The 23,664-nt window shown below is 43.2% G+C and overlaps 1 protein-coding gene across 4 annotated transcripts in view; it reads right to left on the reverse strand.

Annotated features, from left to right (window-relative positions):
- Positions 1-4,593: 4,593 nt before the first annotated feature.
- Positions 4,594-23,664, reverse strand: part of BEND5 (BEN domain containing 5) — a 48,975-nt gene continuing 29,904 nt past the window's right edge. For all 4 annotated transcript variants that reach the window (XM_008057387.2, XM_021711988.1, XM_021711987.1 and 1 more), the window contains 3 exons: positions 19,147-19,295; positions 13,149-13,362; positions 4,594-4,771 (listed from right to left, as the gene is read on the reverse strand). In XM_008057387.2, the coding sequence (XP_008055578.1) occupies positions 4,614-4,771; positions 13,149-13,362; positions 19,147-19,295 (521 nt within the window). In that variant the 3' untranslated portion in view covers positions 4,594-4,613. The remainder of the gene's footprint in view (positions 4,772-13,148; positions 13,363-19,146; positions 19,296-23,664) is intronic.

The raw sequence follows: 23,664 nt of genomic DNA on the forward strand, positions 1-23,664 counted from the left end.
GAGATGAGGTCTCGCCAAGTTGCCCTGGCGGGTCTCAAACCGGTGGGCTCAGACAATTCACTCACCTCGGCCTCCCAAAGTGCTGGGATTACAGGCTGAGCCACTGAGCCCGGCCATGATGTACTATTTTTAGCCTTTATTTTGACAAAATAATTTAAAAAGTGCTCACATTCATTATATGTATCAAGAGTGATAAAAATGTCATTTCTTTTGACCCAGGTGAAACCACCCTAAGAAAACAATGAGAAATATAAAGAGAAAACACCATGCAAATACAAATCTTCATCTGAGTTTTATTTATTAACAATCTAAAAACAATCAAGGAAGGGCAAATGGATGAGTTGGGTGCTTAGGGGGAGGGGCTGAGGTAGGTGAGGGGAGCAGGAAGGCCAGTGAGGCTACTCAGCATGCACAGGGAAAAGTCCCTGAGCACCAAGAACTTCTACAGAGCCAAAGGTGGGTATGAAAGCCGAGGTCACTACCTAAGAGGTCAGTAGGAATGAGCTAGGAGCACACCAAGATAAGGAATGAATGGGTGTAGGGAGAGGAGAAGAGGGGAGCAATTCCAACACTAAAACACATGGCCTTCTAGCACCTCTTGCGGGAACACTTTATATTCTCAGGCCTCCTAATAACCTCATAACTAGATGCTGTTTCCTCCATTTTGCAGCAGAAGAAGCTGGTGTTAAGAAAGATGAAGTGGGCAGCAAGTACTAGAGTTGGGAGCCAAGCTCAAACACATTTGTCTCCTAACTCAAGCTCGCTCTACCATGGCGCTTGTTGAAAGTGTGCAGTGAGGCCCTTTATGAGCCAGCAGACCTGTGGATTAGCTCCACTGTAAGGCTTGGGGCAGTTGACCAGAAGGTTTACTTAATTTTATGTCCATCTACTTTGTAGATATTAGCACTGATGGTTAATGAATTTCATGAAGCAACAGGGAAACATATTAAGTGCAAAGGGAAGGATACAAACCCAATCCTATGCTATTATTACAGGTATGTATAATAATACATATTCATGCCCTTGAAAAATGACTTGATGAAATGATATCACAATGCTTTCAGCAAAGCAATTTGGAGGGTTTTTCCAAAAATTTCTATAAAGTAGGTTTTATTTCTTTATAATCACAAGGAGAGTCATAACTTAGAAATGAATACAAGAAACATGCAGGCACCTAACAGTTACCCACACACTTTCCTCAGCCAGGAAATACAGCCAAGCCCCATCTTTCTGTTTCATCTGGCAACAGGGAACTTGTTGCTAGGGCTTCTGAAGACAGCTCCCAAACCTCATTGATTCAGGTCCCACCAATTCAGTATTGACTATCCTCTCCTACATGACTCACTGGCCTGGCACAGGAATAAAAAGAATCTAAGTGGTCAAGTGAGAGAAGATCATTGGTGTCTAGACAGAAAGTCACCTTCTGCATTTGTGTCCAGCTAAACAGCATTTGGTAAGGATGAAGAACTCAAAACAAGGTTCCAGGGCAGATCCTCAGTTATTCAAGAACTTTATTCTCAGCTTCAAATATCTTCAGGCATTCTAGAAGGACCATCAGTTTTCTGCTTTCATTCCTTCATTAAAGCAGACCTTCTAACAACTTCTAACTAAACTGGTATTTTTTAAAAGTGGCATTTTGTGTTAAAATACATGTTCCCAGTTTTATCCCAGAACTACCGATTTAAGCTCTCCAAGCTAAAACCTAGGAAGCCTATATTTTAAGCACCTCAGCAAATTCTTAAGATTTGGCAAGTTTGGGAGTCACTTTACTACACAAAGTGAATTTGAGTTTTGTGTATGTATTTGAATGTTAATAAAACTCTGAATGCTTATAAACAGTAGTATCATTCTCAGTCCGTCCAAATGGCCTGAATTCGCAAGATTGATAATCACTAGTTACTTAGGTTGGGTTTCCCCTAAACATATTCTGATATTAAGTGGCTAGATTCTTAGCCCAGACCATATTTTTCACTCATCTTTCAGGTTAGAGATAAAAAAAGGCAGGTTTTTGCACAGACCTGAATTCTGATCACCTCCACTGCTGACAGCTCCAGGATCTTGGGAAAGAAATTATTTAATCTTTTCTGAATCTAGTTCAATATTTACATGGGTGTAAGAATAATGTTTTTGCCCTCATATCACAGTACCAGGGCACAAGGTACACCACAGGGACCCAGAATCATCTCAGTCTAATTTGTGTGTGAAACTGGCTTGTGCAGTGCACTTCCTTGCTGCATCCACCACTGATTTCATTCTGCCTTAGGATAGTAACTAACATCTGCATAGGTCTTTGTCATTTATAGAGCCCTTTTCACAGGTAACATCTAACTTACTCTCTACCAGGACTCTGAATTAGGAGGTCATCATTTCCATGTTAGAGGAAACAAGGCCCAGAGAGGGCTTGGAAGTGGTAAAACCAGGATTTAAACCCAGATCCCACGATCTGTAAGAACCCTGTTCTGCCTCTATTATATACATCATACATTACACAAAGCCCTTTGATATACATCACAGCATTTTTATTGTAGTTATTTGCACAACTATTTCTCCCTCTAACTTAAAAGCACTTATAAAGCAGGTACCATATTATATCAGTCCTTAAAGAGAAATGCAAAGCCTCTGGGTGTTTGTATCTTTGCCATGCTAGGGAGAAAAGGGGAAGAGCTCAACAATGATGCACACTTTTCAGTCTTTCAAGAATCCTCCAGTACTCATGCCCAAGCATTCCCATGCCCTAAAATGAACATATCTTTTTTCTTTTTTTTTTGAGTTGGAGTCTCACTCTGTCACCCAGACTAGAGTGCAGTGGCTGCTCCTGGCCACCGCAGGCTCGACCTGCTGGGCTCCCGCGATCCTTCTGCCTCAGCCTTCCGAGTAGCCGGAACTACAGGTGCAAGCTACCACGCCCGGCTGATTTTTAAAAAATTTATTGTAGAGATGAGGTCTCGCTGCCCAAGGGGATCTCGAACCCGCGGGCTCAGGCAGTCCACTCACCTCAGCCTCCCAAAGGCGCGGGATTACAGGCTGAGCCACCGAGCCCAGCGATGAACAAGAATTTATTGAACATTTGAGTGTCAGGAACTTTACTTACCTCGTGAGTTAACCTATGTTAAACACCTAGCAAAGTCCTGAAACATATTAAGTATCTGTTATTATTATTATTATCATCAAATTATCCATACAGCCTGTGAGGGAGGCATTATTTTCCTCATTATACTGCCAAGGACTCTGAGAAGTTAAGTGATCAGTCCAAAATCACTTATACTGCTAGTTTATGGAGTTAAGAAAATACCACAGAGAGAAATGCATCCTATTAGCATGCACATATTTCCTATTATATATGATTATTTTATTTACTAAAATAAAAGTTTTCAAAGTGGAGGCCACCTCCCCTACTGACCCCAGTGACCCTGAGCTTTAGTTACAGACCACCAATTAATGGATAAATCATTAGAGAAACCAGAGGCCAGTTTTCTAACCAATGACTAAAAACCAATCATCAGAAATGAAGACAGTAACAATTGTCAATATTTACTGAGCACCTTATATATATGTTGTCTTCTCATCCTTGTAGCAACTCTGCAAGGTAGGTATTATCTCCTTTTTATGGAAAGAAAATGGAAACTCAGGATAGGTTAAGCTCAAAGTGAGCAGGGGGGTCAGGCTTGGAACCAAGAAATGTTGGCTCAAAGCACTTGCCCTTTCTAATAAACCATGCATACTTCATAGGCATTACAGAAAGCAAAGTGCAAGTCAACAGGAAGCTCTAATGTGGTTTGCCAGGGTGTGTGCCAGGCACCTTAGAGACTCAGTAATTGAATAAAGAATGAGATTAAAGTTACATAACTTAAAAGAACATTCAAGATACAAGACAGGATAAAAACAAACAAACAAAAAACCCCGAATACTGGGTGACATTGCCCCTACTTCCTGAATGCAACCCTATACCACATTTAACATTATCACCTCCCTTTACAAGGGTTGATTCAAATTATCAGGGAGCTGAATCTCAGATCATTTTGAGTCAGGAAGCTGATTGGTTCAAGATCTGGCCTTTTAATTCAGAGAAAGAAATCTATTTTTGAGAAATCCCTGCAGATCTGTAGAAAGCAACCACATCTCATGGATTTTCTCTTTCAACCTGAATGTTCTTCCCTTGAAAGGGGCATCCCAGGCCCACAACACACTGGTCACCTCCTCTGTACATGTAATATTCTAAGTAAATAAGGATAATGATTGTGTACATCAAAGAATTAATGAAGTTTTATTGTAGAACAAAATAGAGGAACAGAGATAGAAGTCCTTGGATGGCAAAAATATTAGGTCAAAACCTAGTTAAATGATAGGCAACTCAGAGACAACTTATCTCCCTCCAAAAAGAGTGCTTGCCCCATTCCCAGAACTACTTCGGCGCCAGGCTGCTCCTGAGTCCATCTGCCTTCTTTGGAGTGGGAAGTCCAAGTTCAGAAAAAGCTGCTGAACCCAGAACCCAACTGGCTCCCTGACTGCTCACCACCAGGCATGGAGGGGTTTGATTTGGACGGCACCATCGCTTGCTCGCAAATCACATGCCACACAAGGAAAACACGAAGGCTTTATGAAAAATCCAAAGTTTATTGCAAATTGTATTTTGCTTCCCTTCGTTCTTCATTTTTACAGGATTTATTGATATCCATGATTTTTTCACAGATGTACTTGTTGACTTTGGAGAGTCTCTGTGCAATTTCAGTTTCATCCACAGTTTCTTGTGCTATTCTGTCATACAAACACTCTAGACAGGGAGAAGAAACAAGAAGGCCAAGGATTAATGGTGAATTCAAGTGCAAATCTTTTAAGGGAATAAAAGAAAATGTGCCTCTTGACATACTTCCTAAATAGCCATTCATGTATATGGCATGGCTATATTTTAAAATTTGCATTATAAAAAGTACTAAGAAAAGAGTAGATATACACTGCAAATTTGTACTTTAAAAGTAATAATAAACTGGGCTTGGTGGCTCAGCCTGTAATCCCGCGCCTTTGGGAGGCTGAGGTGAGTAGATTGCCTGAGCCCGTGGGTTCGAGACCCGCCTGGGCAATGAGACCTCATCTCTACAATAAATCAAAAAATCAGCTGGGCGTGGCAGCGCATGCCTGTAATTCCGGCTACTCGGAAGGCTGAGGCGGAAGGATCGCCGGAGCCCAGCAGGTCGAGGCTGCACTGGCCGGGAGCAGCCACTGCACTCCAGTCTGGGCGACAGAGTGAGACTCCAACTCAAAAAATAAATAAATAAATAAAATAAAAGTAATAATAAAACATCCTTGTGCCACCACCCAGCTTAATAGGACATTACTGGTTGCTCTGAAACCCTTGGATGTCTTTCCCTAATCCTTTCCTCTATTCTCCCTCACCAGGGGTAACCATTCTCCTGAATTTTTCCTTTTCTTTTCTTTAACAATATTCATTATTAACACATGTATATAACTGTTAATAGCATATAGTTTATTTTCCTTGTTTTCAGCATTTTTACAAATATGTCCACACCCTATATATGCTTCTGATTTGCTTTTTTTTCCACTCAAATGTTACAGATTTGAGATTTATCCATGAAGTGTATAGCTATAGGTCATTCATCATCAGTGATGAGTAGTGGTCTACTGCATGACTGTACCACAATTTGTTTATTTTATTGTCTATGGATATTTGGTTTTGTGATTGTAAACATCCTGGCACATGTCCTTGCAGTACACATGCAGGAAATTCTCGAGTATCAGCCTAGGCATGGAATTGCTGAATGTTAAGATGTGTGCATATTCAACTTCATTAGTTGATGCCTAGTAAATTGTTTTCCAAAGTGGTTATGCTGACTGGCACTCCTAGCAACACTGTATGCAAGAGCTGGTTGCCCCGTTTCAACAGCACTTGACATTGTCACATTATTAAGGTTTTGACAACCTGGTGGGTGTGAAGTGGTGTCTCATTGCTGCGATTACTAATGAGGTTGAGGACAGTCACTCTCTTACTGAGTCTACCATTTGCTGTGATGAAGCAAAAAACCAGCCCCAAACAAGGCCCGGCTGGAGTGTGATTTCAGCTGACTTCCTAGCCTGGGGACCTAGTGCAAATCATTGTCCTAGATTCTTCACCTCAACAGTAAGGATAACAAACCACAGAGTATCTTTTTTAAGGCTACCATGAGGGATGTGGGAATAAACACATTACAAGCCTTTTTCAAACTGCAAGGAATACTACCTCTGTGTGGTGTTGTTCCAAGTATTTTATGTATCTACAACTATTAATCTCTAGATCCTAGCACAGTGCTTGGCACAGGGGCAGGATTATATAAATACAAGTTAAATCAATAAATGAATAAATGCTTTTCCAGGGAAATGTAAGGGAGCACAGACATTCTGGATGTAAGAGGACTAGGGTGTGGGTGGGGAATGTACCCTGGGTGTATAATCATGGTCAAAATGCTTAACTTTGAGCCTGAGCTTTCTCACCTAAACAGGAATGACAGTCTGATCTTAAGGAACTGTTATGCAGAAAAAGCAAACTCTTGTCTTTCCCAAACCAGCCCAGAGCAGGCAATACTCTCAAAATGTCAACACTAGGAGGGATTATGAAGACTACCTTGTGCTAACTCCTCTACTTATACATAAGAAGGCTGAGGCCTGGAGAAAGGGAGTAGGAATGGGGCAGAACCCACTGCTCCCTCTTGACACGTTGAGCCTTTTCCTGGGCACAAAGCCAATCTGCCTCCTGTTGCCATCCACGCTGCAGGTGCATTGTGTTATAAGCGTTCTTTCTCTGGGGCACCCTTTCTTTCTCACTAAGAAGGGTGTTGCACAAGAGAAGCCTTTCGAAGCTTTTAATTGACCTCCACCACTTCCTGACTACTCCCACCAAGCCTGACTAATCTTCACATTATCTTGTCTTGGCCTTTCCACCAGGATTGAGAGACAAAAAGGTAGGAAGCTCTCTCTCTCCAGCCCCATCTCTGCTATATTCACTCACAATTCCTTCTCCTTTCCAAGCTATCCCTTATACCAGTGACTTTGCTTGTAATATGTTTGTTCCCACATCCCTCATGGCAGCCTTAAAAAAGATACTCTGTGGTTTGTTATCCTTATTGTTGAGGTGAAGAATCTAGGGCAATGATTTGCACCAGGTCCCCAGGCTAGGAAGTCAGCTGCCCAGAATACCCTGGCTTCACCCTTCACCCTTCACCTGTCTATGTCCTCCTCACTCTTCTACATTCAGCCTTCTTGAATCTTCTCTAACCATAGCCCCACTCTACCTAAAGCTCTGTGCTCCCACACCTGTCTGGGTTTGTCTCTCTGTCAAAGCACTAATCACAATCTAATAAAACTAGTAACCACACTGTCTTTCCCCATTGGGACATTTGGATGGGTATTCCCTCTCCAGCCCTGAGCTGAGGGAAAGCAAATACACACAGTGACTTTGCCAGAATCTAAACCAAAAAGGAAGACAGTTTGTGATGAGAGCTGCTTAGAAGTGCAGGTATGCAAATATGGCTCTAACCCTATATGCTGGGTAGTCTCTAAAGGGAACCTCTTCGGGTCTCAGTTTTACTGTCTATGAAAGTAAGATGTCAAACCAGGTAATCTCAGGAGAATCTCCCAGCTCTAAGTCTCTAGTTGTCTGTAAAGTAATAAGGCAGGTAAACAGACAAACGAGAGAGAACGGAAAGGCAGGATATGGGTGTGATGGCCCTTAGTGCCCCTACTATTAGAGAAGAGGTAGAAAGAGAAAGGTGCAAATGGAGGGAGGTTTTCAGAAGGGCCCCCACTGAATTCCAATCATTCTCATTTCCTGGGGGTAACAGCGCTGAACGGCTCCTCAGGTTGATTAAAAGGCTTTCGTTAGACTCTAGATATTAATCACCTGCAGTTGCCGGGAATGTCTCCCTCTGCGAGGGAGCATTTGAGATTATTGCTTAATTAACAAGGTTTATAACAGTGCTAATGTGTCCTATTAAAAGTTAAAAAAATTAACCAGAACGCAATGCTGAGGCTCATTTAGAAAACTCAGACACTCTGTTAAAGGTCATTTGACCTTAATAGGTTTGACTGTCATTCGTCATTCAAGAGCTTGTCATTAGAGCAGGCCTGTTTCAGCTCTCCTGCTTGTATCTTTCTAAAGCAGAGTCAATGTCCACCCATCCTTCTGCTCTCTGGTAAGAAGCAATTTTAAAATCAAAGAGAAGAGAAAATCCTCACCAACCCTGTGAGCATAAAGGCTTTTGCCATTTTTATATGGAAAATGTGATAAAATCAGACAAAATAAATACAATCTCAATCCAGCAGACAGCTTGCATGGAAAGAACCAGCCAAATGCAATCTGGAATAGCTCAAATAATTAGGCTAAAACAGTGATTGTGTGGTGGGTTGGGAGACAGATTTCAAACCTGCTTGTTTACAGTAAAAATATAATAATCAACATTGTATTTCAGTAAGACAAGAAACCTCTGGTGACAGCAGGAAGCCTGAAACCTCAGTTCAACTTGGCTCTTTCTCTAATAGGTTGTATAGCCGTGGGCAAGTCTATTTCCTTCTCATTTAGTTACATGGCAAGCATTTATAGGCTCTAGGGGTTGCTAGACAAGGGTCCTAGGAGGCAAAGATGTAGTAAGAAGAGAACTGAGGTAGGACTGGGTGCTTTGGGACAGATGACAGAAGCACCCACCCACCGTAAGAGGTCAGGAATGACTTCCTGAAGGAAGATTCACCGAGCAGATCTGGGTGGTGAGCAGCAGTTTGCTGGGCAATGGAGCACAGGTGGTAGGTAGGTAGTGTGGCCTGTGTTCCAGACACCAGGAAGAGCATTTTCAAATTCTCCAAAGTGAGACAGGACAAGCCTTGTTCAGGGAATACAGCAGTTCATCATGGTAATAACTTGGAGTTCAAGGGGAATATTGCTGAAAAATAATGCGGGAGATATAACCAGGGGCCAGATTATGAAGGTGCTTTTATGGCATGTTAAGAAGCTTATCCTTGAATAATGAACACTGTGAACAGGTTGTGACCTGGGTGGTGGAAAAGAGATCATATCTGGTTTCTGAAAGATCATTTTGGTTACTTAATGGAGAAAGGAGTCTAGAAGCTGCCAGAGTAATGGAGGGGAGAAATGATGTGGCCTGGGCTACAGAGGGACAGTCGGTATGAAGAGAAGTAGGTGGCTTAAGAGGTATTTGGGGGCCAAACAGATGGGCAGTGAGGCATGTGGAGGAGCCATGGGTGAGGCCTGGGTCCCTGGCTGGTGGTTCCACTCACCAAGACAGGGAACACATGGCAGAAGGCTTTGTGGAGAAGGAGGGAGAAGTGCAGATTTGCCAATGTCATGTGGCCTTCCACGAGGAGATGACTAGTGGGCACTTGTATATATGGATTAGGGATTCAGAAGTGTGGTCAATATTGATTTGGTCAATCATTATTCATTGTGTGAATAAAGTGTGGTCAATCGTTATTCATTGATTCAACAAACATTTATTGGGCACTTACTATAGGCTATCCCTGCACAAGACACTTATAAAGTTTATATTCTCATGGAGTTGGGGAGAAAAAGACAATAATCAGTAAACATGTAAGAAACACTATACAGACACTTTAGGTAGGCTGATGTGACAGACAGCAATGGAGAGGCTACTTTAGACTGGGTGGCTGGGGAGGCCTTTCTAAGTAACAAGGAGACAAAGTGTGCGGATCAGGAGGAGAGAGCTGGAAGGAGGCCACTGTGGCTACAGCATGGTGGCAAATGGGAAGTGTGATGTGAGGTAAGGTCAGAGGGGTCACCAGATGCCAGATCGCCAGGCATCAGCCAGTTGAGGAGTAAGGATTCCAATCAAGAGCCAAGAGACCGCTGAAGGCAGTGGGAATGGGAAGTAAAGAGATGGGCCAAAGAATGGTTGGTAGGATGAGAGAGAAGAGGGTTGGGGACAAAGGAGAGGGCACAGGAAGAGAAGCCTACGACAGAGACAGAAGCAAGAGAGGTGGGAAGAAATCCTCAGTGTGCCGAGAGGGTGTTGCGGTAAAGGAGGAATGGCCACGTCATACAGTGCTGGTGACAGGGTGAGAAATGAGCCCTGGATTTAGTAACAAGGAAGTCACTGGGGACCTGGGTGAAGACAGATGAAGTCGAAGGCTGGGAGGGGAAGGCAAATAGCAGGGGCATCACCAGGGAACACAGGCGGTTAGTGTCTCTCAGGAAGCCTGGATGTGAAAGAAGAGAGACACGGCAGCAGCTGGCTGACGGAAGTGCCCTTTAAGGAGTGTTTTCTTTGCTTCTGTAAGAAATGAGTAATCAAAGTACATTTCAAGGATGCAGGGAAGGAACCAGTAGAGCAGAGCCTAATTAGAGGAACAAAGTCCTAAGGAAGGCAGGTGTACTGGGGTCCAGATGGAGAGAGTCACCAGACCCAAATAAGAGAAGGACACTCTTCTTTTGGGAAAGTGAGGCAGAAAAATGGGGATATAGTTAAATCTGTAGGTATAGTGGTTGGAAGCTATGGAAATTCCTTTACTTTGTTAAATAAGGGATGAGGCCATCTTTTGAGAAAGATGGGCATGAACTCTCATGTTTGGACAGAGTAGAAAAATTTACAAAGGGCTTGGAAAATGGGGGAGTGAATCAGGGAGAGAAACTCAGAGGACTTGGCAGACAAGCTAAGTCCCAGCTGAGGTGAAGGCAGTGAGTGTGTCATGGACCCAAGGCACACAGCAGAGATGTACTCTCCTACCTTGTTTTACTGCTACAACCCTAGGCATCCCTGACCATTTCAAGAGGTACATTTTTGGCTAAGGACACAGAAACATGGGGAGCAAGTAATTTATAAGAAATCACATCAAGGGTCAATCAGGGAATCAGCTTGTGGGTCTCAGAGTTTCTTCTGCTCAACCTGCATTTACTGAGCTCCTATTGTGTGCCAGGCACTGTGCCAGGCAATGAGGGCATAGAGACAGATACAGTCCCTGGGTCCCTGAGGCAGACACACAGAAGATTTTATACCATGTGACAACTGTAGGGACAAACAATTACTGGAACACACCCAGGATCTGCTGAGTCATGTTCCAACAAAGAGGTCGGTCACCCATCAGGCAGGGCAGGGCTGCATCCTCAGGATGGCCTCTTTCTCAGGGTGACCTCCCAAACACCATTTCAGACAGCAGTCAGACTAAAGGTTACCTATGATAACTTTAAAATAAGTGGCTGCCGAAATGAATTAATCCCGAGCTGGCTGGGTAAGGGAATCAGCAGTGTCACAGCAGAACAAACCCTAGGCCAAAGTCAGCAGTTTGAATTCAGGTTCTGAAACCTTGTAGCCATGACCTCAGGCTGGTCCCTTAATCTCTGAGTCCTATTATCTCAATATACCCTAAACCCAGTCACTTTCTTCATGTCCACTGCTGCCTTACTCTGCGGTAGTGGGATGTTCCACTGAGAGTACTTCATCAGCTTTCTAACTGATGGCCCATGTGGTCACTCCACAACCAGGAAACCTCCATTGGCTTTCTACTCAAGTAGCACAAATCCAGGCTGCATACTGGTCCCATAAGACTGGCTCTCGCCCAGCTCTCTCACCTCCCTCTCCCCTCCTCTCAACTCCCCAGCCACCCAGTGCTTCTTTACCCTTTGAGCATGCTGGTCTTTTATTGCTGTTTATTCTGCCTGACTTGCCACCCCTCAGACCTTCACAGGCTGCCTATTCCACATCCAATTCACAGCTCAAATGTCACCTCTGCAAACAGACCTTTTCCAACCACCCCAGCTACCACAATCCTCTCTGTTCCACTACATCATACGAGGAAGCTCACACTATCTGAAATTATCTGACTTGTTCCTGGACATATTTGGTGTCTACCCCCAGAACCTGGGGTCTGCTGAAAATACGTGTTGACTGACTGAGACTTACTTTCTTCAACAAAACATGGCAGACCCAACACTGAGAGAACAGTGGGTAAGAGCATAGATTCTGAAGTTAGCCTACTGGCTTCAACTCCTGGCTCTACTCCTACTAGCTGTATAACCTGTGCAAGTTACATAACATCTCTGTGTCTCAGCTTCCTCATCTGTAAAATAAGAATATTAATAGTAGCCAACAGTAGGGATGTTATGAAAATAGTAAGTTAATATATGTAAAAGTGTTTTTGTTTTTTTAAGAGAACTGTTGAGGGGAAAAACAGAACTTGAAACATAGTAAATGCTGGAAATAATTAGTAATTACTATGTTCTCTTTGTTCTCTTTACACCTCTCTGAAATTTATATTTTCTGTATAGCAATGAATTGTTTTGTGTTCATCTTCCCCATGAGACTGTGAGGTCCTTGCAGATGGAGACTGTATCTTATCCCTCTTTGTGTCCTCAAAACCTAGCAGAGGGCTTGGCAAAGAACAAATGAATGGAGAGAAGGTAGGAAAGAAAGAAGAAAGAAAAAAGGTGAGAAGAGGGAAGAGAGTGGAGGAAGGAAGCAAGAGAAGGAGGGAGGGAGAAGAAGAGAAAGCAGGAAGGAGAAGAAGGAGGCAGGCGGGCAAATCAAAGAGTCCGGGGTATTGCCCTACCTTTAGGGAGACAAGTGACTCCCTGTCTCTTTGCCTATCCTCCAACTCCCCCCAAATACCAGAAAGGAAGTTGATTCCAGTGACTACCAGCTGGTCTTCATATCACTAACTGCTCCAGGCATAGTGCTAGAACCACCAAGAACTGCATCCCCCAGCCTTGACCTTCACTGCCCTCTGTGCACAGCAGCACTTCTCCCATCTCCACGCTTTTGTTCAAGATGCTTCTGCCTCCTGATGTACCTCTCCATACATGTCTGTGTCTCCATATCCGAAGTATCCTTCAAGGCCCTATTCAGTGACTCCTTCCATAGGAATTCTTTGGTTTTCCAACTAACAGTATTCTCCCTGCCTGGGAACTCCTTTAGCACATCATCTGTCCCTCTCTCATGCATTGTACTCATACCCACACATCATTTGCCCTGGTAAATAAATATGAGCTCTTCTGGAATACCTGCTGCTGTACCCCCATGCCCAGTCCAGGGCCTGGCATGCAGAGGTTTCAGTAAGAGTTGAATTGAATTGTGCCTAATACAATCTTGATAGAGTAAAGGACAGAATCTCAGCCATTATGCTTCCACTCACTGACCTACCTCTGACGATGCTGAGTTTGTGAGGCGAGAGGGGTGGCTTAGGGACTGCATCTTTCTTTTTTTTTGTGGCGACTCCAGTGACGCTTCTGTTTTTCAGAACATCTGTTCCCCAAATCATGACTGCCAAGTTCTTCGTGTACTTGGAATCTCCTTGGGTTACTTGTAGCTGGTGCCATTTCTCCTCATCAACCCAAATCCCGCTTCCCAGATGGACCTAAAAGGGATAAGAACACCAGCACCTGCTTAGTCTAACAGGAGGGCAGTGGGAGGCTTCTCTTGTCCTTTAAAAAGTATTGCTGCACAATTATAAGGAACTCACACCATAAATACCAAATTAACTCTCTTGAAGGGTAATAATAATAATAATAATAATAATAATAATAATAATAGCTACCATTTACTGAATACCTGTAATGTGCCAGACCTTATTCTAGTGCTTTATGTTCACTGTCTCAAGTCCTCATGGCCCAGGTTAAGAAAGGTGAGGTGATCTGCTGAACATCGCTCAGCTAACAAGTGGCAGAGCTGGGATTCTAAACTATATTCATGTTTTCACACGACTGTTCAGAGCCTGGCCAAACCTCAGGACACATGTGCTTAACTCTGTTCTGTGTGTTACACTATGGAAAGACTCGTCTCCCTTGAATGTGAACATTCTGGGACACCTATCCTCCTCGCATGGTGGTTCTCAACCTTGGCTGCATGCAGGGGTCACCTGGGGAGCTGTAAAAAATCACTGGTGCCTAGGCCTCACTCCCAGATATTCAGATTTATTTGGTCTGGGTGTGGTCTAGGTATCAGGATAATTTAAAGCTCCCCAGATAATTCCAACGTATGGCTAAGTTTGAAAACCCCCACCAGCTGGAGTGAGGAGAGCAGCTGCCCTGCCAACTGGAGTGTAGCTGTTTAAGTCCCTTCTCAGTTCAGCTTCAGTTTCCCTCTGTGAAGTGGGAGAGTTGGATTTCATCTTGAAGTTCCTCCTAGCTCAAAACATCCATGATTTTAGCAAATTAAACACAACCACACTGTACCCAGTTTGACTCTGATGGCACATGGAACAGAACACCATCTTAGGTGCCCTAGAAGGGAAGCGGTCAGAAAGTTTCAGTGCAGAGCCAATAAATGCGAAAGACCCAGAATGTCCTAGCAGTATGCTACAAGCTTTCACATTTGTTCTCCCTTCTGGATCTTTTAACAACTCACAAATCATTTACTAACGTTCATCATTAAAAAATAGTTTTGACTTTGACATTGCCATTTAGGTTGTGCTTCTGCTGAGTCTATGAAGAGAGAAAATGGCCTCTGTGGGATGGAGGGGTGGCAGCTGCCAATGTGCTAAACTTTTTAAGGGGCATGAGAAGGCTCTGTCAAAGGTCTTTGTCTTCAGAAGGGCCTGTGGGTCACTGTTAATGTATGGTCAAGAGACATCTCAGAAGAGCACCTGCTCTGAAAGACTGCATTCACACCAATACTGATGGCAGTCCAGCCTGTTTAAAAAACAACTAAAGATCTTTCTACTGAAGCTTGGCTTGGGAAGGAAGGCAGGCACACACAAATGGGCAGACTGGCCAGTCAGCAACACTTCTTCCTTCACCAATTACTAAGGTTTCCAACCATTAAAAAAAAAAAAAAAAAAAAAAATAGCAACACAGCTCGCCCATAAACGTTAGTAAGTAAACAAGCTACCTGCCGCATCTGACTTCATCTCTTGTGCGCAGAAGATCATTCAGACTGCTGCAGGCAAGCAGATAACCAGATCCACCTGGCCTCTCTGTGCTATAAACTTCAGTACTGCAATCTGTTCATCCAGTTCAGAAGAGATAAGAAACCCTGGAGTGAGATGTACTACCTGGGGCTGGCTAGGCAACACTGACACCAAGGTCAAGTCTGGCCTTTTCTCTACAGTTTGAACTGCAGGTGGGCAGTCTGTGTGCCATATAGGGCATGCCGAGGACAAGTTCCCTGCTGCTCCCTGCTGGACCCTGCGTCACCTCCCTTGAAGACACTCTGGAGCCACCCACATAAGTTTCCTGAGATGGGGAAAAGCAAGTGACTTTGAATTAAATTCTGAATCAGAAAATCTTACAGATGGATGACAACTTCAGTTTTTTCCAGAGATAACTCTAATCTTTTTTATCCTAGGCCTTACTTTCTATGGTCTTTTACTTCATTAGTCTTAAAAGAGAAATAAAGTAATTTTAATCAGTGTACCACAAGACAAAGGAGATGCTAATATTTTGGGGGTACATAAGAAAACCAGGTATTGTACACTCAATTTATTTATTTCTCATAATGACCTTAAGAGATGGAAATAGTAATTATTTTCTTCTTTTACAGATATGAACAGACTCAGAGGGATTAAATTACTTTTTCTAAAACACACAAGCAGTCAATTTTGAAATCAAGGTTCGAACCCAAGTCTACGTGACCCTGAAGCTTCTCCTATCCCAGCTTCTTTGCTGCCACCAGTGTCATGGTAGTGCTGATGTGGTTGAGACACAGCAGACCTAATACATCACTGTCAGTCAGTTTTCCTTTTGTTTTTTCCTCTGCATCTGCCTGGTCACTTTCTGTGCCATCCCCCAGGGCAGTTTACCACCATAGATGGGGATACCAGGAAAATAGCCACAGACTGGCCTTCCTGCCTCCAGTACCTGCTCCCTCCAGCCCACCCTGTAATCACTGACAGATTAAGTTCCCTTACACATCTCTTTTCTTCTTTGACTAGATGACTTCTGCAATCAACTCTGTGTTTTTATGTTAACTTGCTGGAATTTTGAATGGTTCCCTGTTGCCTGTCACATCTAATCTAACCTCCTCAGCCTGGCTTTAATGGCCCACTAGAATCCATTCTATCTACTAAGCCTTATTTCCCTGCTACATGCATCACTCTACAAAGCTCCTGAATGCATTCATTTCCTTCCACTTCCAGTGTGCTGTCACAAAGAGAATACCCTCTGGAGCCGCCAGCCCTGTATAAATCCTGACTTTTCTACCAACTAGCTGGTTAACTTGGGCCGGTCACTTTACTTCTCTGAGCCTTACCTTCCTGAGCTGTACAGCCAGCATATCATTACCTAATTCATAGAGCTGTGCTGAGGATTACATGACACAAGATGAGTAAAGTGTCAAGAAGACAACAACTGCTACATTTTTGCCTTCTTTCCCTTCCCCATGTCTCTACTCCTGCCACTCCCCTAGCTGGAATGAATGCTTTCCATCTGTCTCCTTAAGCCCACTAACCTTTCAAGGCCCAGTCTAAAATCCAGGAAATGTTCCATGGCTAAGTTCAATCCCTTCTGAATTTCTAGCCCTCTTAGAGCTTTTACCACTTGATTCAGTCCTTTACAGTACATATCATGGGGGAGGGTCAAGGCTTTGCCTCTTCTGTACCCTACAAAGTGGTAAAGACTAGTTTGAAGACAAAGCAGTAAGAAGCTAATGGGCATATTTAATATCTTTATAGCACTGGTTTTCAGTTCTGATGAACTGATGTTCCTTGGAAAAGAAAATACTTTCTGACACTTATTTGCGTGCAAGGCCAACTTTACAGCACAGAAAGAAATGGCCCTGGGTAAACCAATCACAGGTATATGCTGGGGCATTTGTGACAAGGGCCCCTGAGGTCAGCAAAGCTCAAGGTCACCCGGAGCAATGTGCAGTTTTCAGGGATACAGCAAAATAGACTGATGAGAGCACTGCCCTGGGAACCAGGAGCCCTGGCTTCCATTCCTGCCTGCCTTTAACCTGTTACATAATAGTACACGAGTTCCTTCTCTGGATGTTTCCCCACCCATACTATGTATTTATTAGATTATTCAAACTTTAATGGTCTTTGCAGTGTATGATTCAATGAGTTTTTGAAATGAAACATCTTAAATAAAGAAAAGTCATGCACTTTATCAGCATCAGAAGGTAACTTGTGTGTCAAGCTCTACTTGACCAAAATGCTAACATTATGTATCAAGGAGGGTTATTAAAACTACGGTATCTGGTAGGATGGAGCTTGATCAAAATACATCTTAGAGAAATGTTTTATAGGACAAACTTCATTTCCTACTAGGACAGGGATCCCATTCCAGTGCTCTAGGCCTTGCAGAGATTAAGGTCTCTGATCATACAGAGAGAAGGAAGGGTCAGAAAAAGACAGCAGAGTCAAGAACAATGAGATATGGAAAATGCTGCTCTGGGATGCTATCAGCTGCCATCTACTTCCAGTGTGTCTGTTATCCCACCCTCCAACATAAAAAATCTGCCTGTCTACAAATTAGGTGCAAACAAAAACCAGGTTAGTCTTATAGCAGCATGCTGGCAAAAACCAATGAAAAAAACAAAATAGGCAGTTTCAAGATTTGTTGTTCAACTCATATGTAAAAAAATTAGATGAAGTTTGAGAGACTTGTTTTCCGGGGGAAGAATATTATCTTTGCAAAAGAAGTCCCCTATGATACTTAGAAACTGTCTATCAGCCTTCAAAGCAAGAGAGAAATAGATTTCTCTTGGAAGCTGCTTTAAGTAAAACTCTCCAGTCACTTCACAATGTGGTCATAACTAAAAGAAAATCAACAAACAGAACAGTCCTATCTTCTTTTGTCTTCAATTGGGGAAGGTTCACCAAATATAGATACACAGCTTGAGTCAAAAAAGGCCTATGAAGAGCATCACTCCAATCCCATCTTTCATAGATAAGGATGCTGAGGCCCAAAGATGTGAAGGACTTGTCCAAGGTCATGCAGGTTGAACGGAGGTAGAGCCATTTTAAGAATACAGGCTCCAGGCTGCCTGCTTCTACTCTGTCATGCCACCTCCCCTCTGCAAAGCTGACTTTTCAAGCCTGTGGAATGGAGCAAGGCAAGGCAGAACGGGTCTGTGGCCTGACTCATCATCCTCGCCTCTGCAGGAGAGGACACGCTCAGTGGGAGATGTAGGGACTGACAGCACATCCAAGAGAGCCCTAAAAACTAATAGGTTTCATTTCCTCAACTTGACAATATTTGCTTTGGCTCAGGCTGGCAAGTTGCAGGGATATATCTGGACAAACCCAAATAAAACAATCTTTTCTTTCTCATCATCCCACTGGGGAATGATACTAGATAAACAGAAACCTTTCAAAGCACAAGGCAAGAAAAATGAACTGGCACAGATGACTCTTTAAGGAGAGTAAGAGGTGAGATCTGTAATGTATGCCATGGTGGCAGAGAATGTAACACTAAAGCTAGATTTTGTCAGTGCCTAGACAAAGGGTTCTGATGTACTTCTTCAAAGATGAATTCAACAGGATGTTTGAAGGATGTCAGAACAATTTCCTCCCCTGCCCTGCTGCTATATATCACCATGTGACTTTAAGATTTCCAAAGGCTACTTTTCATCCCTGTATCAATATAATTGCTAACAGTGCTTAAATTTCCCTTCATGATTTGTTTGCAAGGGGCATACAAGAAAATCTGAGTAGTTATATGTGGCCCTAAGACTGTGGGTTAACCACTGCTCAGTAAACAGCTTGAAGGTGGGTTAGAGCCAGAGAGCTTGTGCCATTCACCCTGTATTCCTGGCATGTGGCGCAGGGCTTGAAACATACAGATACTTTATAGATGACTAACAAATATATATATTGAGTTGTTATCTGTAAATCAAACACTTCATTTCCAGTTCACCTTATAAACTTTAGGCATCTGGTTTCAGAGGAAGAGAGGACATGTTTCATCAAACTACCATCAGAATGTAAGAAAAATCTTTCAAATAAGCTATTTTAAAATGTCAATTTAATTTACAGTTTCTTTGGCTCATTTTAAAAAAATAAAAATGGAAGAAGAAAGAGGAAAAAAAATCCCAGTAAAGCTATACTAGTTATAACATATAAATTCCAGAAATATTCATTCAGGCTAGGCCTGGAGGCCAACCAGTCAAGCTGTGTTTTGGAAAGCTCCCACCATATTCTCCATCTTTACTCTCACTAACAAACACTTGCAGGGAATGGATAGCGAGCTTAAAACACTACCTTGCCATTGTCTAGGATATACTTGTCCATGACAGGCGCAGGAGCGGGGTAATAGGACGACGTATTTGCTTCCTCACTGAAAGTGCTCCGTAACTCCGGCTCGGGCTCGAGACATTCTGACTTTACTTTTTCCAGGTCAATGGCGGGACCTAGGCAGTTAAGAAGAGAAATCTGTCTAGAACTCCAAGGAAAATAAAAGGCAAATAGTTTTAACTACGCATCTATCAGCACATAGTGGCACAAAAAAAAAATGCTAGCTTATTTTTGTCCATTGGACTACACTTAAACCCAGACTTGAAAATAATATGAGGAATGAATGTCACAAGGAAAAAAAGTAGAAAACTAGAAGACAAGAATGGATGCCACTGTAATTAAATATGAATGAGGAGTACTCTTCTAGGGTGTCATCGTCTAAACGGAAAGGCAAAGACTTAGTTTCCTGCACAGGAAATAGGTTCTGTTAAGACTCAGTTGGAGGAGAAGGGGTGGCAATTACTGGAATGAGCAAACTGTGTACTTGCCAAAAACCCCACCTCAGCGGCTTGCAGTGGAGAAGGCCATAGCAGAAGAAAGGAGGTTAGGAGCGCTGTGGTGAGAAATGCGAAGACCTCCCCTTCCCCAAGACCTAGTTTCTAGACAGGAGCATTTGAACCAAGAAATTAAAATACAATACAGATTATGCCCCTGATTGCCTGATCCAGCAGCTACTCTGATTTTTATTTTAATGCAATCAACACAAATTACCTGCGGTTTAAACAGTGAAAGGAAGCTAGACAAATGGTGGCATCTAAGGGGGATATTTTTTCTCCATTAGCTTTTAAAAGTGATGGACCATTTTAAAAAATCACCTATTGTGTCTTGATTACCAAGGGTCAGAGGAACAGAGCGAAAACGGGTAAATAAGCTCAAATAGCTTGATTAACTTTTGTGGGAGAAGGACTCCAAAGGCCAACAGAATTTAACATGCTGGAAATTCTCCCTATGCAAACATTTCAGGAGTTAACTGGGATCAAAGATTCAGCTACTGCCACAGCAGCTCCCTTATGGCTGTGCATACAACTTAAGGAACGGATGGATTCACAGGCCAGCCTTCTCTTATCCTAACTGTGGTACAAAGCTCTTTATGTATCAAAGCCCTCTGCAACAAGCCCGTTGGAACTCTGTGTTCGGTTGCCACATCCTAGACTTTGGTGGGTGGTAGAAAAGGTATTGGTGATTCTGTTACTAAAATTCCTCATGACAGAGCTTCCCAGAAGAGAATATAAATCCTGAGCTGCTGGCAGCTGTCAACTGCAAGACAGAATCTATCTAGTCTCCAAAGATTCAAGCAGGAAAATTGTACAAAACCGAATGCACGACGACGGCTGGGGAGTAAAACAGCGCCAATGAAAGAGCTCGCTCCATCTTGGTAGAGATTTCAGATCCCACTCCTGGCTCTGCTGTGTTTTGACTGTGTGACCACAGGCGAGTGAACTGTAGGTGCAGAAGTTGGAAGATGAAGGACCAACGATATCATCATCGTTCTGACAGCATCTCCCAATAGTGTGGGACCTATTCAAGGGCTGGGCCTAGATCTCATTCTTCCCTTTGTTCTCAGCATCTAGCCCTAAGTAGATGCTCTCTGAATGTTGGCTAAATAAATTCTTTCAAAAAATGACAACAATGAATGAATACTTCTAAAGTTTCAGGAGCAAATGCCAAAGTTTCTCTTCTCTGCATGGGTTGAATTTCTCAGGTTGAATTTCTCAGATACAAACAAATTCAGGTGGAGCACTTGATCTTTTCTCAGATCTGGGAAGAAGTAATTACTTCAATTTCCTCTAAAGCACGTGACTGAGTTGGCATCTGAGATCTCTTCCTGCTCTGACCTTCAGAGCCAGGAGAAAGGAATGGGCTGAGAGGAGGTGGTCCATGCAGCCACTAGCTCACAGGTCATCTTTGGCAAGATCATGTCTCTCCTCTCAAGCCTCCTTTTCCTTCCATGAGAGGTGGCTATTGGACAAGGAATGAATACAATCCAGCTACAACTTCAGTCTGTCTCTCTCCCAACCATCTCCACAATGGCTATCAAAGAGTTCTTCCACATGACCCTGTCTTTCATGCCTAGGTTCCCCGTTACTCTCAAAATTAAGTCCCAAACCACAGCCTCCTCTCTACCTCTAGGGCTTACTTCTTGTACACACTCCCTCCCCACTATTCAACTTTGCTCAGGTACCCCCAAATGCTATGTTGTCCTAGGAATCAGTGCTGTTGTCTTAGGCCTTGAATGCTACCTTGTCTGCCAAGCCCCAGTTAGACTTTAGGACATAGCTCAGGTGTCTTCTTTGTGAGGCCTTGCTCTGACTGCTCCCAAGTAGGAGGTTTCTACACCATTTCTACACCGAGAATACTTTTAGCAAGTTATATTTGCAATCATCTGTCTGTTTTCAACAAGAGACTGCGAAGCTCTTCAAGAACAAAGTTTTATTCCCTTTGGAATATTGGAGCCTAGGGCAGTGCCTGGCATATGTCAGACTCTTAGTAAATTCTTCATGATAGGAGGGGGGTGGGGAGAAAGGGAATTTAGTGGGCTGGGGTAAAGATTCTGAAATTAAGCCCTGCTGCTCAGTAGGGGTGCTTGAGAGTAGAGGTGTTCTCCTGAATGTCTGTAACCTTTCTTGCAGCCCAAGAAGTAGAAATTAGGATGGTCAAGTAGAAATCAGGAGCATTTAATTAGGAGAATGGACAATTCAGGTGGCTATAGTTATAGACAAAGGACTCTGCTTCCACACTGTCTATAGAGGGACTTCTAGGGGACATCAGAAAGGTAGGGGATGAGAGACTTATCTTTCTGGCTCCGTCCCCTGTTGGTCCCTTCCCCATAGTTAGACTCCATATTAGGCCAAATGGTTGGCCTAACCCTCTCCACACATGCATCATTCTTTCTAGCCTCCTAGTCTTTGCTTGTGCCATTCCCTTTGTCTGGAACATTCTACCTTTAAGGATATCTAGTGATGCAAGGCCTGACTCAAATGCCACCTCTTCCATGAGGCTGCTCTACCCCTTCAAATAGAGGTAAGTATTCCCTCCACCTCTTGGCTTGGGATTTGGAGTCAGAGCAACTGAGGTGTAAACACTAGGGTTGCCACTTACTGTTCTGGTGAGTTATGATCTTCCTTGGGCAACAGAGCTCCACTCTGCTCTGAACTCTCTTCACTGCCTTCAGTCTACCATAACAATCAGATGCACTCATTTGTCTCTATGTCTGTTCCCCCCAATAGATTGTGAGGCTTGAGGGCAGTCAGAGCTGCACAGCATAGTGCTTGGGGCATATTCTAGCCTCAAGAAATAATTTACACGTAAATATTGCTTAACCTCCCTGACCTTGTTGCCTCACCTGAAAGGAGGAAAGATAAGAGAGTCTTGGCAAGACCGATGATTAAACAAGTTAACCACACAAATAAAATGATTACTTCAGAGTCTGGGGTGATCGATAAATAGTGGTTCACCACCTACTGTCCCCTTCCTCACATGTTATACTTGTATGCTTAAGTTTGTCTCGACTAAACCCCAGGTCCTGTGAAGCAGAGTCCCTGTTATTCTGCTTTTCCCTCTAGGCCTGGCACAGGCTGGGCACAGAGCAGGTTCTTGTACTCCACAGTTCACCCACTCACCTCCAGGTTCATGATGGTCTCCTCAGAGACTGATAGTCAAATACTATCAGTACTACGGCACTGAGATGAAATTTCTGGCTCTCAAGGAAAGCTTTTTCCTAACATCCTCAGTGAGCACCATTTGCTTTACCCCAGGGAAGGCTCACTGCAACTGCCTCCTCCTTCCACACAGTATAGTGAAGGTCAGTTGGATAAACCAGACACAGGCACATCTTGAAAGGGACCTTTCAGGAGATCTGGTGTGACTCCCAGCTGCACGACTTCAGGCAAGTCAAATCATCTCACCTCTGTGAGTGAACTTTCCTACCTGCAAAATGGGGATGGCCAATTGCCCCCGTGCAGTCAATGACACCTGTGGAAAAGCCTAGCACTAAGGCAGGCACACAACAGAGGTTCAAAAATGGCATGAGTGAAGGAATGAATCAATCAATAAAGCATGATATTTGGCATTACAGAATCAGAAAGAAAGGGAACAAAAAAGCATGTGGGTTCTTCGGGGGAGAGAATGGAGGGCTTGTAGTGCTTTTAATTTAAGAGGAGGAAAAATCACTTCATTGCAAATTTCTGTCGGCTCCACTACCGATGTTGGCAATTTACATCTCATTACAACAAACGCTTCAGATTGCTGTTTTGCTTTTAAAAATTTCTGAGGCATTGTTCGCCCTCAAACACATGTGACCAAATTAGCCACAATAATAAGCACTTGCGTTAAGAGACAGTATTGTACAATCTGGTGCAGATATTTTAGGTAACAAAGAAACTTTTTTCACTTTTTGGGAAGAGTAGGAATTTTTAAAAAAGCCCTTTTGATCCACTTGCATTCTGGTATTGACAAACACTTGAGGTTTATTTTGGGGAAACATAC

This window comes from Carlito syrichta, unplaced genomic scaffold (assembly GCF_000164805.1).
Source record: "Carlito syrichta isolate Samal-C Ts95f unplaced genomic scaffold, Tarsius_syrichta-2.0.1 Scaffold302986, whole genome shotgun sequence".
NCBI classification, from domain to species: Eukaryota; Metazoa; Chordata; class Mammalia; order Primates; family Tarsiidae; genus Carlito; species Carlito syrichta.